General features: G+C 37.1%; 1 protein-coding gene and 2 long non-coding RNA genes across 5 annotated transcripts in view; 2 read left to right on the top strand and 1 right to left on the bottom strand.

Moving 5' to 3' along the window:
- The window catches only part of LOC110262151, a 135,915-nt gene extending 127,654 nt beyond the window's left edge, over positions 1-8,261 (bottom strand). For all 3 annotated transcript variants that reach the window (XR_002346765.1, XR_002346766.1, XR_002346764.1), the window contains exons 1-2: positions 8,057-8,261; positions 1,114-1,153 (exon numbers count right to left, since the gene is read on the bottom strand). This is a non-coding gene — a long non-coding RNA (uncharacterized LOC110262151). The remainder of the gene's footprint in view (positions 1-1,113; positions 1,154-8,056) is intronic.
- SCOC (short coiled-coil protein) lies at positions 8,299-18,208 on the top strand. The gene is given in 5 exon segments (XM_003357017.4): positions 8,299-8,355; positions 8,357-8,495; positions 14,848-14,919; positions 15,281-15,364; positions 16,708-18,208. Coding segments are annotated over 5 exon segments (480 nt in total). The 5' UTR covers positions 8,299-8,313; the 3' UTR covers positions 16,851-18,208.
- Positions 8,500-10,920, top strand: LOC110262150. Its single transcript, XR_002346763.1, has 2 exons — positions 8,500-8,554; positions 10,410-10,920. It is a non-coding gene; the product is annotated as an uncharacterized LOC110262150 (long non-coding RNA).

Here is an 18,505-nt window from a genome sequence, read left to right as displayed (position 1 = left end):
ACTCTTAACTGTGGGGAGCCAACCACTCTCACTCGCTGGTGGTATACTGATAAAGTCTTCAATGTTATTTTATACAACATTAGGGAAGCAGAATGAACTTTATCACAGTCCCTAATTTGTAGAAGCAGGTGCCTATGGTAAAGTGAGTGACTCATCCCCCGCAGCCTGACAGTCAACAGCAAATCTTTGGATACTTTACAGTATCTAGCTCATAGCAAATACTAAACAACTTCTTTTTTTAATTTTATGGCCACACCTTCAGCATATGGAAGTTCCCAGGTCAGGGATTGAATCCGAGCTGCAGCTGCGGCAACACCAGATTCCTTAATCCACTGTGCCGGGCTGGAGGTGGAACCTGCACCTCTGCAGTGACCCAAGCCTCTCCAGTTGGATATTTAACCCACTAAGCCACAGCAGGAACTCCACTAAACAACTTTTTAAACATATGAAGAATTGAATGAATACATATAGGTTGGGCCAGAACTAGAAGCCAGTTTTCCTCTTCTTCAAACCAATGCTTCTGCACTGCTAATAAATCAGGGTTTTCCAAACCAATCCTGCGTACACCCACCTTGCGACTTTTGCCATATTAAACTAACCATTTAATTAACATCACCTTTGAACTCTAAAGTTTTGTTCTAAGCAACATCTGTAAACTGAGGGCTAACTGTGTTAGTCATATTTTTCTATTATGATAAAAATAGGTAACTATTTTTAAAAGTTCATCATGTTCAACCAGAGATGTAAGCAACCATCTTTGGGAAACACTGATTAAACAATACTTCGTCTAGAGAAAAATAAGTGACAAGCCTGCACAGAATCATTCCCTTATTTTCAATTTTGTCAAGAAGTTCAAGGCTTGAGTCCATAGAGACCCTGAAATCCTTCTGAATTTTCATTTGAGAAAAACTAAAAATATGCTGGTAATTTCTTACATCTTCTCTACTGAACAAACAAATGAAAATGATTCTGATTAAATTAGCCAACTATGGGTTCTCAGGAAATTATAAACTTCAGAAAAGTATACAGGAACAACTTAACAAATAGCAGTAAAACATACTATTAAGTCTAGTTTTGAAATCAAGTTTCAACAAGAATATATCCTTTACTCACCAATTCAGCATGACACTCGTTCTCCAATGAATTCAATAACCTTTCAAGGGAAAAAAAAAAAAAAAAAGGAAAAAGGAAAATGTGAGTTCTTTTTTAGGAACACGATGAAACACATTTTGCAAATTAATGAGTGTAAAGTACGAGGGAACACACCTGGCTTCACTTGAAAGTTATCAAAATGCTTTCATTTAGCATATTTCACTTCAAAATATCCACAATATGTTTAGAACCCTCTAATCACTAAAAACAAGTCTGAAGTTTTTAATGTGCTTGATGAGAGTATGTCAGACTAGAACATGATCTGGGAAGTTCTCTATTATTTATCATTTCTTCCTCACATGATACTTTGCCTTGTAACAATAGTTTTCAGTTTGAAGATTCGGAGTTTCCCATCCTCTATGGAGAATATCTCGTGCTTTTATGTAGATGGTTTATAACATTAATACATAAACATTCTAGACCACATGAATGTCCATTTTATAATCAAATATTTCTACGCAATTTCAGTCGTTCCTATTTGTACTTGAATATTTTCCTTATTCAGAAGGCAACTTTTTGGCTATTTTTAAACAATTTTTATTGGAAAATGTGATGCAAATATGGAACACCATATAAAGTAAAAAGTTTAACGAATGTTCGCTTCATGACTAGTTTGCCAAAGTTTTTACTCCCTTTTTATATTCAATTGGGTGTACTGTTTATTCTTTGTCATCTCCTTGCCATTTCAAGAGCTTTTTTTCTCTTCATTCAAGGACACATCTTAATTATCAGCAACACTGTTTTATCCAGTCTGCAACATTTTGTGAATGACACACTGCTTCTAACATTATGGTTACCTTTTTGTAGTTATCTTTTTCAGACAGCTTGTCTAAAGACGTCCTGTAAAGTTTAAATTCTCTAGCAAGATATATGATGGATTCTGAAATTTTAAGAAGGTAAAATTGCCATATCCTACTTAATGGCAATCACTTCCTTGCATTTGAAAAAGTTTTATCATCCAAGGGTGCATCCAAAATAAACCATAGGGTTTTGGGGGTTGGTTTTTAAAAAGATATTTTAAATGTCTTTTAATCTACAGATGTTCTTTCCATTCTTTTTTCTCCCAGTGCAATTGATGTATTAAAGAAAAGCGCTTTGCTTTTTTTTCTTGTTGTTGTTTATTCTTGTCCTGTTGTTTTACTCCATTGTCAGATTTTGCTAAGTTCAACCAGATGGTAGATTTAACAGATTTCTCTGTCTGGCCTTGATTGGGTTAGGCTGCTTTTCTTCTTCTTCTTCGGCAAGTCTATTTCATATGTGGTGATGCATTCTTCTTCCATCTGGAAGGAAATGTTGTCTGCCAGGTTCTCTGTGTGTTGTTAGTGACATTGGTGCTCAGTGTCTAGATCAGTGTTTAACAACAGCTTTTTTTTTTTCATTATACTCCACCTAGAGAACCTTATAAACATTATTTTCCTAATTATCCTCTCTCTTTAGAAAACTGTCTTTTGCCAAACTTGGGAAGCCATTACATTTTTAATACCACAATTGTTTTCCTTTCCTTCTGGGATTCTGATGACACAAATGCTACATCTTTTTTGTTATAGCTTCTTCCTGAGTTTTTTCTTCAACAATTTTCTCCCTATTTGAAGAATGGATAATTTTGACAGGTTTCCTCAAATTCGCTCTTTCCTCCTCATTGCCAACCTGCTATTGAGTCTTCGCAGACAGTTTTATTAAACAGACAGTTTTATTAAAGTTACTTTATTTTTCAGTTACAAAATTTCCATTTGGTTCTTATTTATGGCTTCTACTATGTTGCTTATCCTTTCAATTATAACTTCTGTTTCAGGATTTTTCATTATCACTTATTCAAGTATTTTAAAAAAGCTGCTTAAAATATTTTCCAGACAATTTCAACATTTGTGCCGTAGCAGCACTGCTGTGTTGATTGTTATTCTCGTGTGAATCGATATTTTCATGGTTCATCATAAACTGAGTAACTGTGGGATTACATCCTGGACTTTTTGACTATTCCATTATGAGACCCTAGGTCTTATTTGTGTCCGATGGAGAATGTTGATATTTTTGTTTTGTTAGGAACTTGAGTCGGTTAGATTGAGGATGCAAGTTTCAACCTAGCTTTTTTAGGCTGCGGTTCCAAAGTCATTTCAATATTGAAAGTCTTAGCAGTGCTTTATTTTTACTTAGTTCTAACAATATTAATAACGATTTCATTTTTTAAATACCTACATAGTCAGTAGGTATTAAGATACTCATTTTCCAGGTAAAAAGACAGGTTCGAATTCAGTCTATTAGTAGCTATATGATACTGGACAGGACACTCTTTGAGCCTTGATTTCCTCATCTATAAAATGGGATTAATAATACTAAGATCACTGGATTGTTTGAAGACTGAGTAAAAGACCACATGTAGCATACCTAGCATACTGCAAACCTTAAAGAAATCCTGGCTGGTCCTCTAATTAAAGACAAAAATCAGTTTTATTGAGGAGAAATAATATATAATCAAATACACTCATTTTAAGTTATAGGAGATGACTTTAGGCAATTGTATACACTGTGTAATGACTACCCCAATAAGGATATTATAGAATATTTCCATTATAGCAGACAGTTCCCACAAGCCCCTTTGCAGTCAACCCTCTACCCATCTTCAACCCCAGGCAACCACTGAACTGACTGCTATCACAATAGTTAGGTTTTGTCTATTCTAGAACTTTATAGTAGCAAAATCTTACAGTCTGTACATTTTCCATCTAGCTATTTTCACTCAGCATAATATACTTCAGGTTCATCCACAGTTTGTTGCATTTTATTGCCTAGTTTTGGGATCAGGGTAATGCTGTTGTCATAAAATAAGTTGAAAAGCGTTCTTTCCTATTTTACTTTCTGTAAGAGTTCATGTAGAATTGATAAAATTTCTTAAAATATTTGGAAGAACTTAGCACTGAAGCCATCTGCATCCAGAGTATTCTTTATGGGAAGGTTAACCTAGTAATGACATTTTACAGCATAGATATACAGTCGTTCATATCATCTGTTCTTCTTCAGGGAGCTTTTTATTTATTTTTTTCTCTCAAGGGATTTGTTCATTTCATGTAAATTATCAAACTTATTGGCATAAGGCTGTTCATAATAGTCCCTTATTAGCTTTTTAATATCTATAGAATCTGTAGTGATGCCCCCTCTTTCACTCTTGCTATCTGTAATTTATGTCTTCTTTTTTCCCTAAAGAAATCTACCCAGGCCTTTTAATTTTATTATTCCTTTAAAAGAACCACCTTTTGACTTTAATGATTTTCCTATTGTTTTAAAATACTTCAATATGATTAATTTTTGCTCTGTATTATTTCCTCCCATTTGCTCACTGATTTTAGTTTGCTCTTCTTTTCCTAACTCCTTAAAGTGAACACTTAAGACTCTTATTTTCGAAACCTCCCTTGTTTTCTCACATAAGCATTTGATGGTAAAGAAATTTCTCTAAGAACTACTTTTGTTGCATCCTACAAATTTGGACATGTTTACTTTTCTTCTTTTTTCTTTTTTGGGCTGCACCCGAGGCATATGGAGGTTCCCAGGCCAGGGGTCAAATCTGAGCTGTAGCCACTGGCCTGTGCCACAGCCACAGCAATGTCAGATCCAAGCCGCATCTTCGACCTACACCACAGCCCATGGCAACACCACATCCTCAACCCACTGAGCAAGGAGAGGGAATCAAACCAGTGATCTCATGAATGCTAGTCCGATTTGTTTCCACTGAGCCACGACAGGAACTCAGACATGTTTACATTTTAATTAAAAATGTTTTCTAATTTCTCTTGTGACTTCCCTTGTGACACATACTTTAAGAGCATGTAGTTTAATTTTCAACTACTTGGGTTTTTACAAATATCTTTCTGTTATTGATTTCTAGTTTCAACTCCTTGTGGGTAGAGAAAATATTTTGTTATAACTTCATGTAAAATGAGTTGAGGTTGTTTTATGATAGAATATGGCCCATTTTGGTAAATATTCCACATGCATTTGAAAAGAAGGCATGTTCTCTAGTTATTGGGTGAAATGTTCTATAAATGTCAAAGAGGTCAAATTTGTTGATAGAATTTTTCATTCAGGTCTTTTATATCAATAGTTCCTAAATCTGCCTGCACTCTGTTGAAATCACCTTTGTATCTTCCAAAAGAATTAATGTCAGTATTCCACCTTAGAGGCTGTGACTTAACAAGTCTGGGCTGTAGCCTGTTCTTTGGAATATCAGGAGAGTCCCAGGTGATTGCAATATGGAGAGCTTGGCACCTGGGTTCTGTAGCCTTACAGATTTTCTAAATACCTGTTTCACAAATTACAGGGAGAGGAGCAATGAACATTCTAACTTTAGTTGTGAGTTAGTTTCTTATCTCAGTTCTGCCAGTTTTTGCTTCAGTGCTATTTTGTAGCACTGTTAGGATGTTTATCTTCTTAATGAAATGACCCCTCTATCTTGTTTTAATATCAATTCCTTTGATTACTAACAAAGGTAAACATTTAAAAAAATCTTTCTGGCCATTCAGTTTTCCTCTTCCGTGAGCTGCCTATTTATGTGGTTTGAATATTTGAACCTTCTAACTCTATTTGTAAAACAATCAAAATTTAAAATCTTTTCCTTAATGAATGGCATTGTTTTGTCTGATTTACCAAAGTCCTCCCTATGGTGATGTCGTAAAACATCTGTTTTTTACTAAAAGTTTAGAGTTTTGTTTTTCACATTTCACATTTACTTCATTTGGAATTTAATTTTACTTGTGGGGTGAGATCAAGATCAAATTTCATATTTTTATATGACTAGCCAATTTAACTACAACTGTCATAATTTGTCTTTTCTATAGCCAATTAACAAGGTTATTGTGCCGATTTTACTATCAAGAATAATGAATACTAGGAGTTCCCATCGTGGTACAGCAGAAACGAATCCGACTAGGAACCATGAGGTTGCGGGTTCGATCCCTGCTCAGTGGGCTAAGGATCTGGCGTTGCCGTGAGCTGTAGTGTAGGTCGCAAGCGGGGCTCGGATCTGGTGTTGCTGTGGCTGTGGCGTAGGCCGGCAGCAACAGCTCCGATTAGACCCCTAGCCTGGGAACTTCCATATGCCTCGGGGTGGTGGGGCCCTAAAAAGACAAAAAAAAAAAAAAAAAAAGAAAGAAAAAAAGAATAATAAATACTAGCTTTTTCCCACAACTTCACCAGCATTTCTTCCTTACCAGACACCTTTACTGTGTACCAACTTCCAGGTGCAGTACTTGCCTTTCTTTCTTTTTGTCTATTCTTGTGTTAATACCAGATTTTTAAAAGATGCTTTCAAAATAGAATTACCATATGATCTAGTAATTCCATTTCTAAATGTATTCTCCAAAGAACTGAAAGCAGAATCTCAAAGAGATATTTGCATATACCACAATCATAGCAGCATTCATAGTAGCTGAAAGCTAAAAGCAACTCAAGTGTGCACTGAGGAATTAATGGATAAACAAAATATAAATACACACACCCATATACACAATGGAATACTATTCAGCCTTAAGAAAAAATCCTAACATGCCACAGCATGGATGAACTGTGAGGATGTTATGCTAAGCAAAATGGGTTAGTCACAAAATACAAATACTGTATGATTCTACTTACAGAAGGTGCCTAAAATAGTGAAAATGAGAGACAGAAAGAGTAGTGTTTGCCAGGGCCAGGCAGAACAGGTGAATGGGGAGTTGTTTAATGGGCACAGAGTTTCAGTTTTGCAAGATGAAAAGTTCTAGGGACTGATTGCACAAAAAGGAGAATATATTTAACGCTACTGAACAGCATACTTTAAAATGGTTTAAATGATAAATCTTTTATGCATATTTTACACTACTTAAAATTAAAAGCGGGAAAAAAACCCCAAACCTGTTCTTCTAGTGAAAAAAAAAAAAAAAAAAACCTCTCTTTTTAACGGTTCTCTTAGTCTTTGATATTCTGCAGTTTCATCATAATGTGTGCAGGTATGGAATTCCATATTTTAATCCTGCTCAAGAATAAGTACTTCTTGAATCTAATTCAAATATTTCACAACCCTGAAAAATTCTGTTATTATTCTTTGAATACTGCCCACACCCATTCTCTCTCATTTTGTCCCTATTAGATTTACGTTGGATCTTATTTTCCACTTATTAGCTCCTACATTGCATTCTCCTCATGGTGTGTAAATTTTCATCATGGTGTGTATCTTAATTCTGGTCAAGGCACAGTTTTCAAACACTGAAGGAATTTTTAAAATATATTCCTTAAAAGAAGTAAGGCTCTATCTTAGCAAACTGTTTTCAAACACTGAATGGAATTTTTAAAATATATTTCTTAAAAGAGGTAAGGCTCTATCTTAGCAAACTGTGCTAGAAGTCAGTCAAGAAATAGGAAGACGCATGGCTCACCTTTATAACTCAGAAGAATGTGTCAAAGCAAAAACAATAACAAATATTAAAAACAAGCAGGATGCTGCTTTGTGTCAAGTGCCAGGTATCTGTGAATGGTATAAAGCCAGATTACATTACATCACAAAGCCTGGCACACAGCATTTCACACTGTGTCTATACCTTGAGCAGGACATTTATTTACTCTTAAGTTTCATTTTATGGGTTGCGGTGAGGATCAAATGGGATAAAGTGATCAAAAGGGCTATACACCAAAATAGTACTATGATATTTTCTCAATCCTAAAATATGAATAAATGGTCAGGCGCACTGTGAATTTTGTAACAGTTTGGGTAAGATGCTGTGAGGTACAATCCATTAGGGGAGCACTTAATGGGAAATTTAAAAATATGGAAAAGTCTGCTTTTAGAATTGAAGAACCTCAGTACTTTTCCCTTTATGTTCACACTTGCCCTCTTCTTGATATTGAATGATTTCTCTCTTGCCCAGTGTTCGATTTTACCAACCTCCTGCCTGACAGCTGACAGAATTCGCCACACTCCCTTCCTGGCCTCATTTTCAGGGTCCTGCTGAAACTGAAGAGCGGCTTGTCTCAGGTTGGCTTTCACACGCTTAGTTTAGCTCCTGTACTGTCATTGGGTGTTGCGATTCCTGGACCCGCCCACAACTTCCTCAATTCTGATTGGATGCCGGTGTCCTTTTGTTATGGCAAAAGGTGGATCCCGGGGCTTTGAGATTGGACAACTGGGGCGTCGGGCAGCGAATGCGCAGGCGTGACTTCTTGAGTGGGGATTGGCTGACGACGGGGGCGAGACGGGGCGGGCCTCCCGCCTCGGCGCACGCTCTGTGGGCAGAGAGGGCGGGGCTGCTAGTGCCAGTCGACCCAAGTATCCCGGCCTGAGGCGTCCTCCCGATCCCTCCCCCTGCCGGCGCCTCTAACGGCAGGTGAGGGCCGTCGTGGGCCGCGGAGGGCCTAACCCCGGGCTGCTGGCGTTGGGGCCTCGGTATCGCCGAGGGCCTGGAGGGCGGGGCGGGCTGGATGCCGCCTGGCGCTTCGGGGACTTGGGAAGAGCATCTTACGGCCGGGGCATCTGCCGGTCGACTGGGGCCTGGCTCCCTGCAAACCCCTGCGCAACCTTTTTCTCATCGTCTCATTATTGGGCCCAGAGGTTCCTTTGTTGGGGGCCACCCTCCTTCCCTGGGGCGGACCTTTCCCCGCAGCTCCTGAGTCCAAGGCCTCTGTCCAAATCCTGGCCTGAAATGGGACCGCTGGAGGGGCGTTCGGGTGGGATGAGACCAGGCACGCCTGGACTTGACCGCGGCTGCTCTGCAGCGATGGGGGAGAGGACGCCGAGGCGCGGGGAGGGAAGCGAGGGAGCGGTAAAACAAGGGCTGGCGACATCCTTTCAGGGGCTGAAACCAGCCATTGGCTTGATGTTTCAATGGGCTACTCTTCAGGGTCCTGCTGGACAAGTTCGGGGGAGTTAGGGTTGGAAAGGAGAAACCGGAGACATTCCTGAAAGGGAAGACTTTTGTTGTTCAGTGTTTTGTTCCAGTACTATGACGTAATAGTTTTAAGGACAGATGCTGTGCTCTTTTCCCAACACTGTATCTGTACCTGAGGCTCCAAAGCTATGCCTGTGTATTCTGTGCCTATACTTACTCATTGATTAAACTCAGTATAGCTAGCCACGCTGGGGATCTAGTTTATGATCAATTCCTTAACCTGATGGAATTTAAAATTAGACTTACCTAACCACAACAAGTCAATCTGAAGGGATCTGAACAAGCGTTGCTGAAAGTAGATGCAGCTTGAAGGGAATGAAATTTGCCTTCAGTTGCTTAGATAATAGAAATATCAAAGGAATTTGACATCAAACTTTGCAGAATGTTTGGCACATTTAGTTTAGGGTCGTATTAATGTGTCTTCCATTGCATCGGGAAAAAGCAGGGACTTCATGTTAGACCTGAGTTCAAATTCTTGATTGTTCACATTTGTAAATTGCAATCAATGTCTTGTTGATTTGATGAATCAGTAACAGATGTAAAGAATTTAGTATATTAATGCATAGTGATGTTATTTTAGTAGTCTTATTAGTTTACTAGTAAGGGGATAACATGATAAAAATGAGTTTTAGATGCAGAAAAGTTGGGTGGTTGAGGTTGGACTGGGAAGTCTCAAAATCTCAGGTCTCAGATGTAAGCTTACCTGTGGTGCTGTGGTGGAACAAAAACTAGACTGGGACATTGACTGTAGTCTTGGTTGTCGGTAACTTCTGCTAATGATCTTGGTAAACCGTTATTAGTATCATCTTGGCCTAGGTTTATTAGTAAAATGAGGCAATTGGACTAGGTGATTTTTCTAAAATTCTTTTTGTAGCCTGAAATAGAGCTAAAAGGTAGAGAATAGCTTACATTACTGAATACCTTCTGTGTATTGTTGCAAGCACATTATATGTATCAACTCACAAAAATCTCAAGGAAACTATGAGGTACTGTTGTTACTAAGTTCATTATACAAAAGAAGAGACAGGCTGAGATGTTAATGGTTACCTAATGGTCCAGAGTTTATAAATAGCAGAGCTAGGATTTGAATCCAGGTTATCTAAATCCGAGTTCTTAATCACCATATTTAAACTGCCTCTTGTGAAGAGGGATGTCCTGGTACTCTTGGGAGTACAGGAGAAGAAGGTAGAGGGGTATTCCATAAGATGCTGGTCCTTGGTCACAGCTGGGTGTGTGGGCATAGAAGATGGGCCTATTATTGATGCTTGCCACACTTGCTAATCCTTGTTTTCTCTATACTTCCACTTCCTGGCCTTAAATTATCAAACTAATTCTAGATTCTCTTCCACTAAGGCTAGATGAAGATGGTCACCAAAATTTACTGTGATTTTTGAGAAAAGTTTTATGAAATCTGACCTCATCTTAGGTCAGAGTCAAGGAATCCCAGACAACTGTATCCATTTTGGAGCTAAGGCAGATTTCAGTTAAACAGATTATTTTTACTATCCCACATTTGTTTCATTGTTCCCACACTTGATAGTTTGGTCTGGATTCTCACTCTTTTCAGATTTGCATTTATGTATAGAAGGAGATGAAAATGAACTCCTTTTTTTGGGGGAGGGGGAGCCGTACCCACAGCATGTGGAAGTTCCTGGGCCAGGGACTGAACTTGTGCCGCAGCAGTGACCTGAGCTGCTGCATTGACAGTGCCAGATCCTTAACCCTCTGCACCGCAAGAGAACTCCCAAGATGAACTCATAAAAGCACATTTGATGTGGAATCAGATTGATATGAGAGCAACTACAGATTAAGAAAAAGAATTTTGTCGTTGAAAAATGCAGTCTTCTATCATGTTTATGATATAGTAAGTACTTGCTAACACAGGCACTGCAAAGTTTGAGAACTGATCCTGTTTTAAAGAAAATAAAATCCATGGCTAAAATACTTTGATATAAAGAACTCAACAAACTTTTTTTTTTGTCTTTTTGCCATTTCTTGGGCCACTCCCGCGGCATATGGAGGTTCCCAGGCTAGGGGTCTAATCAGAGCTGTAGCCACCGGCCTGCGCCAGAGCCACAGCAACTCGGGATCTGAGCCGCATCTGCGACCTACACCACAGCTCACGGCAAAGCCAGATCCTTAACCCACTGAGCAAGGCCAGGGATCGAACCTGAAACCTCATGGTTCCTAGTCGAATTTGTTAACCACTGAGCCATGACGGGAACTCCTCAACAAACCTTTTGATGCCAACAGTAATTTTTCCTCTAATGAGCCCCCTCCACCCTGTTCAACTTTTTTTCTTTTACTTTTTCATAATGTCAAACTGTTGATAAGCTCTGGGCAGATTTGCTATTGTTTGGGTTATATGTGGCCAAAATTTCAGAAACTGTCTTCTTTTTTCCTTAGCTACCACATTGGTCAGTATGGAGGACTTTGGTTTTATAGAAGACTTTTGGGCAAAAGTATAACCATTCTATGCTAAATCTAATTTCACAGTCGAGGGCATTGATTTTCTGATTATCTGTTGCTTTGACTTGTGTATCATGTAACTTCCCAGCTGCCATGAAAATCCTTTTTCAGCCGTATTCATAAAAGACTGGATATTGAGTTCCCCCTGTGGCACAGATTAAGAACCTGACTGTAGTGGCTTGGGTTGCTGCAGAGACCAGGGTTCAATCCCTAACCTTTGCAGTGCATTAAAGGATCCGGCATTGCCACAGCTGTGGCATAGGTCAAAGCTGTGGCTCTAATTCAGTCCTTGGCCCAGAAACTTCCATATGCCGTGGGTGCAGCCATAAAAATAAATAAATAAATAAAATTTAAAAAAGATTGGATATTAAAAATTTGAAGCATTTAATATGCAGGTTTCCCCTTTATTTATTTTTTGTCTTTTTGCCACTTCTTGGGCCGCTCCCTCGGCATATGGAGGTGCTACGCCGGATCCTTAACTGAGCAAGGCCAGGGATCGAACCCACAACCTCATGGTCCCTAGTCGGGTTCGTTAACCACTGAGCCATGATGGGAACTCCCAGGTTTCCCTTTCAGATATGAACTTAGAGCCCATGAAACCTTTTGTAAGCTGAAATGGTATAAAGTGATGAAGCAGTTAGGACACATTTTGCTACCAAATGCATGAAATAAACAGAGTTAAAGCACAGATATGCATAGTTCAACGCTATGGCGGTTTGATGCTGAGTGTAGTTCTGGGGAAGGAGCTTGGTGGTGTCACTCTCTCTGCTCAGAGTGAGCACTGCCTCTGACAACTGAAACAAGTGCTTAATGCTATTTTGCTTTCTGCATCTTTTCATGAAAGCAAAATCGTCAGATTTCTTTTGTTTAGCAAAAACAGGTACAAATATAGGTCTCTCATACATGTGACATGGCATAAAGTGAACTTTCAAAAAACAGCAGATATCCATATTATGTTTGCAGAAGAAATAGCCAAGTCGAAGTCTACTGTTGCTGAGCATTCCCAAGATCAATTACTTTTGCTTTTGGCTGTCACTACTGTCATCCCTTCCAGACTTTAGCTAGGTCAGTAGTTGAAGTGGTATGAAAGTGCGCTTCTCTGGGAAAGTGCTAAATAAAGTTTTCACTGCTTACACACTACCTCTTCAGTTGCAAAGACACATTGATGAGGAGAGGAATAATTTCTTTTCTTTTTTAGGGCCGCACCCGAAGCATATGGAGGTTTCCAGGCTAGGGGTCAAATAGGAGCTGCAGCTGCTGGCCTACACCAGAGCCACAGCAACACCAGATCTAATCCAAGCCCCATCTGCAACCTATATCACAGCCCATGGGCAACTCTGGGCCCTTAACCCACTGAGCAAGGCCAGGGCTCAAATCCACATCCTCATAGATACTAGTCGGTTCTTAACCTGCTGAGCCATAATGGGAACTCTGGAGAGGAGTAATTTTTGAAGTGTGGTCTTGGAATACCACAAAGGATTGAATAACTTAAAGAAAATTTTTTTGAAACAATTTTTGTGATTAGTCTATTTGGATTTTTGTAGATGTGTATTTATATATTCACATACACATTTGTATCGCTGATCCCTGAACACAGGGGTTAGAGGTGCTGACCCTCTGTACAATTGAAAATCCACAATAAAACTTGTACAGTCAGCCATCCATATATGCAGTTCTGCATCTGCAGATTAAACCAACTGCAGGTTGTGGAGTACTATAGTATTATTTACTGAAAAAAATTCAAGTATAAGTGGACTCACATAGTTCAAAGTCCTGTTCAAGTGTCAGGTGTGTGTGTGCATCTGAATCCAGCTAATGAGTAGCTAAAAGTTTCTCTGTAGTACAAAGAACCTAAGAATTAAAACCATGTGAAAAAATGAGGGAGAGCAGCACTAATGCTGGATAAATTGCTAGAAGACTAGGGTAGATTTATTAAGCATTATTTTTATACCATTTGTAGCTAGTTAATTCTTGAATAATGCCACATGTGAAGGAAGTTTAGTATCTTTCTTAGACTGAGTGATAAATTATTCAGAGAGGTAGTTTATACATGTGTACACTGAGCATTCTGGCTCTATGTTCACGCTAGTATCTGAAGTGTCACACAGTTATATTAACTGAAGATGTGAGTGGATATACAATACACCCATTATTCTTTCCATTGTGATTGGAGTTCTTATATATAGACAGCCTTGTTCAATAGGTTTGGATTCTACTGTTAAGCATGTGGAGGCTTAACAATGCTTTGGGTACAGTAGGTGCTCAATAAATTCTTGTTGCAAGAATAAACAACACTGACAAGTCTAAGTTGCTTCAGTGAGTAGACTGGCTAACAGATCTGTCTGCAGTAATTTGGTAACATTATTTAATAAATTTTGAGCACACTGCATGTGTGCAGAGCAGAACATGTTCCACAGGAATTTGGTGCTCTAATATTTTGGACCCTTTTATAGAATCAATAAAATGTTAACATTTATTTACTTATTCACTTCATAATTGTTTTAACCATAACCAGGAGGTAACAAGTGGACATTTTTCATTTAATCATATTAGTGTTTCAGATACCTAGTATTTTTTAAATTTTATTTTTAAAAAGTGTTATGTATAAAATAACACTTTAATAATGAAGAGTATTTTTAAAGAGATATGTTTTCCTCACTCCCATCCTTAATGTAAGAGCTTTTTTCACTTTGCTGTGTTTTTGTTATCCATACTTAGGATTTTTCACATAATTTACATCAGTGAATTTATAATGTCAAAGAGAGTCTTCTGTGTTATTATAGTTGTATTTTTAGTAGCCACTCCATTAGAAATGGCAACTATATTTAACCAGGCTCCAATTTATGTTATTTTTCTGGTTTATAAATAAGGTTGAAGAAAGATTTTTGTGGATGTTTTTTTCCTTTATAATTTTTCCTTAGGCTAAATTTTCCAAGAGTAAAATTACTTTGTTAAAAATGTTTAAATGTTTTTGTGAATCTTGCTTATTACTATACTGCTTTCCAAAAAGATTACTTACATATTTAAAATTTGTGACCAATATTTTGTGTTTTTCTGTAACTTTACTAGCATTGATTGTTATCTTTTAGAATGTTTTAAGAAGTATACAGTGGTATTTTATTATGCAAGAAACTCAGTATTTTCTCTTGTTTACTTAATACTTCTCTTTGTATTTGTACATTTCCTTTGCCTATGTACCCACTGAGTATTTAGTCTTAGTAAAGCACGTGATAGGGCCCTCCTGGGTCACTTCTTTTGAAAAACAAGCATGTTGAAAAACGTTGCTCTATGTGTCTGTGTTTCTAACTTTTTCTTATTGCAGACCATTCATCAAGAATTTTGTATTCAAGGCCCAAAAGTTTGTCACCGAAGATGATGAATGCTGACATGGATGGTATGTTCTTCATTTTCCTTGATGTATGTTCCTGGTTTTGTGGAACATACATTGCTTTATTAAGCAATGGAAAGAGCAGAGAATCAATATTTAGAAGACTTGGATCTTGGCTAGTTTACTTATTTATAATCCCACATAGTTCCAGAAAAGATTTAGGGCAGCTTCCATGCCTTAACTGTGAATGCTAGCAGAACATTTGACCTTCACCTTGGTGTCCTCATCTGTGATGTGGGATGTAACTTTTACTTCACCGGCTCTTGTATAAGTAAGACAATGAATATAAAAGTTTTGCAGATCTTTTATGCTCTACTACACAAATGGTAGCTAATATTAATAGTAAATATGAACCTTTTTATTACAGCAGTTGATGCTGAAAATCAGGTGGAACTGGAGGAAAAAACACGACTTATTAATCAGGTGTTGGAACTCCAACACACACTTGAAGGTGAGCTTGCATTTTGTAGTTCTCTTGACTAACATCCAAGTAATTGAAACTGTAAGCATTTGTGTCACTGTTATTGTCACAATTTTTTAAACTATCAACTTCAAAGTCTACTTCAATAGCTTCTTTCCCTCCTGCTTATGGTTTTGGCTGGTGATTTTAAAGAACAGATGTTTCAATAAGGAAGTCAAATCATGTTTTTATCTCTAAGGCCTAACATGAGACCCCTTTTAAGGCCCTGCATTGTTACTAAATCCTAATAAAGTGTATATAGAAATAAAAACAGTGTAAAGGGGATTGATCTGTTTTTTCATTTTCTAAACATCTTCCATAAAATTAATTCTACCCCAGAAACATCTCTTGGTTTTTAATGAAATTAAGAGGTGGTGGTGTTTGTTTTGAAATCTGATTGAGCAGATCGTGTCACTTCACTGGCTTCCCATTTTAAGGTTACTCTCTGAAGTCTCAATTCCTTTTCACCTTTCAGAGTCCCACTGCACTCTGACTCACACTTTGTACCTCAGACACTGCAGCCTCCTTGCTGTTCATTCAGCAGGCTTCTACTGAGGATCTTAGTTGCTGCCCCCAGGTGTTTGAATCTTTTCTCTTGGTCATTTGCACGTCTATGTGGCTGATTCCTTCACTTCTTTAGGTCCCTGGTGAAATTTCCTTAATCAAAATAGCCATCTCTGACTATACTATTTAAAAGGACAACTTCCTTTTTGCTTCCTGGACCCTTACCCTTCTTGTTTTATCTCCTGACCCCCATCCTGAGCCCCCTAAATGCACAAGTGCCCACATACGCATTAGAATGTAATTTCTGTAAGAGCAGGGCCATTCTTTATTACTGTTGCCTCTAGAACAGTGCCTGTCTCTTAGAACGCAGTCAAAATGACTGAATGTAATATCTTTTTTTTTTTTTTAATCATCAAGACCTGCTCTTTTGAATTTCTTGCAAGTTTAAAACTACAAAATGATCAAGTATGTGTATCCAGTTATGTTCATCTACTACATTTTCTTAGAAACATTTCTAGGAAAGACATGGTTTTAAGATATGAATCAAAATTCACATCTTAAAAAATAGTACTTCTTAAAAATAACCATTGTAAGAATTAACTACTTAACAAAAAAACACTTATTATAAAGAATAACATTTAGTCTAATATAAAATCCCTTTTTAGGAGTTTTGGGTATTGATTTGTACTCAGTTTAACTTCTAAAATAGTGTGAAAAAACAAAGTTTAAGGATTGTGCTGTTTCTTTGAAGAATGAATCTTAATAAGCATTTTATAATTTGGAGTCATTGCCATCATTTTATTGATAATGTGTTTTTATTTTTGATATAGATCTCTCTGCAAGAGTAGATGCGGTTAAGGAAGAAAATCTGAAGCTAAAATCAGAAAATCAAGTACTTGGACAATACATAGAAAACCTCATGTCAGCTTCTAGTGTTTTTCAAACGACTGACACAAAAAGCAAAAGAAAGTAAGGGATTGATATCCCTTATGTCTTATGGAATTGCTGCTGATCTTTTTTCTTTAAAACTTAGATTCCAAAAGTTATAATAGTTTTGTTTGTGGCTTCACTGAGTATTTATGAAGATAATGTCAGATCTAGGCAAAATTAAGATCCTAACAGAAGACTTCCATGAGTTTGTGTATTATGTTAGTCTATGAAAATGTGCAAATGTATTGTAGAGACTTTATAATTAGAATTGCATATATTTATGAAACTTGAAAATGAATGTTTTATCAAATTTGCTTTTATAGGCTTAGCACTGTCTTTTATTATAGGCATAGTTAAAGATATAAGAAAATAACCACCACGTTGTGAGAAAGTGACCAAAATCATGTACTGAATGCACAGCTTTCTATACCCTGTCCACCATTGTGTGCCTCTTTTCCATTTGCTTTCTTCTTGTTTTCCTTCCCCTAAAGAAAAAACTGCTTTCACATTTATAAAAAGTAATTCCAAGTGTTAATCATCTAGGAGAGTAACCTGAACTCTCAACTGTTGAAACTTAACCAAAATAAGACACTTTCTCCATTAGGGCTTATTTGTTATATTTAGTAATAAGATAGAATATTTGGTTTCTCTTTAATCAATTGAAAATTGAGGCTATAAAAATGAAGATTTTTCCTTGAAACTGAAATGTCAAATTGGGGAAGATGTGTTGTTAAAATTTTTTTTGCACAAAATAACCCACTTGGTTATCTGAAAAGATGAGCTAAACTGTGTTTCTGAAGTAGAAATTTTTGAGGAGAAATAGAAATAGGGTGGGAAAAGTACTTGCTAAGTACCTTCTTAACCAACTTCAAATGTTTTTACTCCAGATTTGTGTTATCTCTGGCACAGGTTAGATTTCCGGGGGAAGGGGGTATATAAGAAAATGGATTAAGTTTGGCTAACCTTGTGTAAACCATACCTGGAAGAGAATAAAGTTTAGTCTCAGGTTTATTTGTAGCGCCCAGAGCATCAACTTTGCAAAAATTAAGAGTGTATTAGTATCAGAATCATGAATAAAATGGGAGTTTGACATGTATACTAATTAATGCTTTCTTAGTATTTTATCTCACTACTTCTCCCAGAATTTTCTGTAAACCCAAGTACTAGTTTGCAGAGTTTTAGTCATTCGACAGGTTTTTTTTTTTTTAAACTTAGTTTGTAGATTCTATTTGGTAAGGAAATCAATGTCAAAATAATGTGAAAATGTTAACTAGGAAAAGAGATCCATTAATATAGTTTATGGTTGTTAAATGTAAGCTAATCATGAAATAATCCTATGTTTGTATTGGTATAAGATTTGATGAGTTTAGCTGTATGAATAAATAACAGTCCTACTACAAACATCGTGCATCCCTTTGTGACCGAATTTTCAAATCTTTAAAATTGTTGCAGTTATGCTTTGCTATTTCAAAAATTGCATGTTTTGATACAGTTTCCTAGGTAACTAGGATATACATTGGTGTATCCAGGGATGTTCAAAGCCACAGGATAAGAAGCATATCTAAGTACCATTTATTGGATGTTTAAGGGGATACTATTTTTATTAAAACAAATATAGGATATTAAACATTAACTTAAAAATAAAAATTCAAAGAAAAACATCCAAGATTATCATGGGAAAGGTGGTTGTATTTTTAG

Source organism: Sus scrofa, chromosome 8 (assembly GCF_000003025.6).
Source record: "Sus scrofa isolate TJ Tabasco breed Duroc chromosome 8, Sscrofa11.1, whole genome shotgun sequence".
Taxonomy (NCBI): domain Eukaryota; kingdom Metazoa; phylum Chordata; class Mammalia; order Artiodactyla; family Suidae; genus Sus; species Sus scrofa.
Note: the sequence above shows the minus strand (reverse complement) of the source record. Positions and strands in the feature narration are given on the sequence as shown.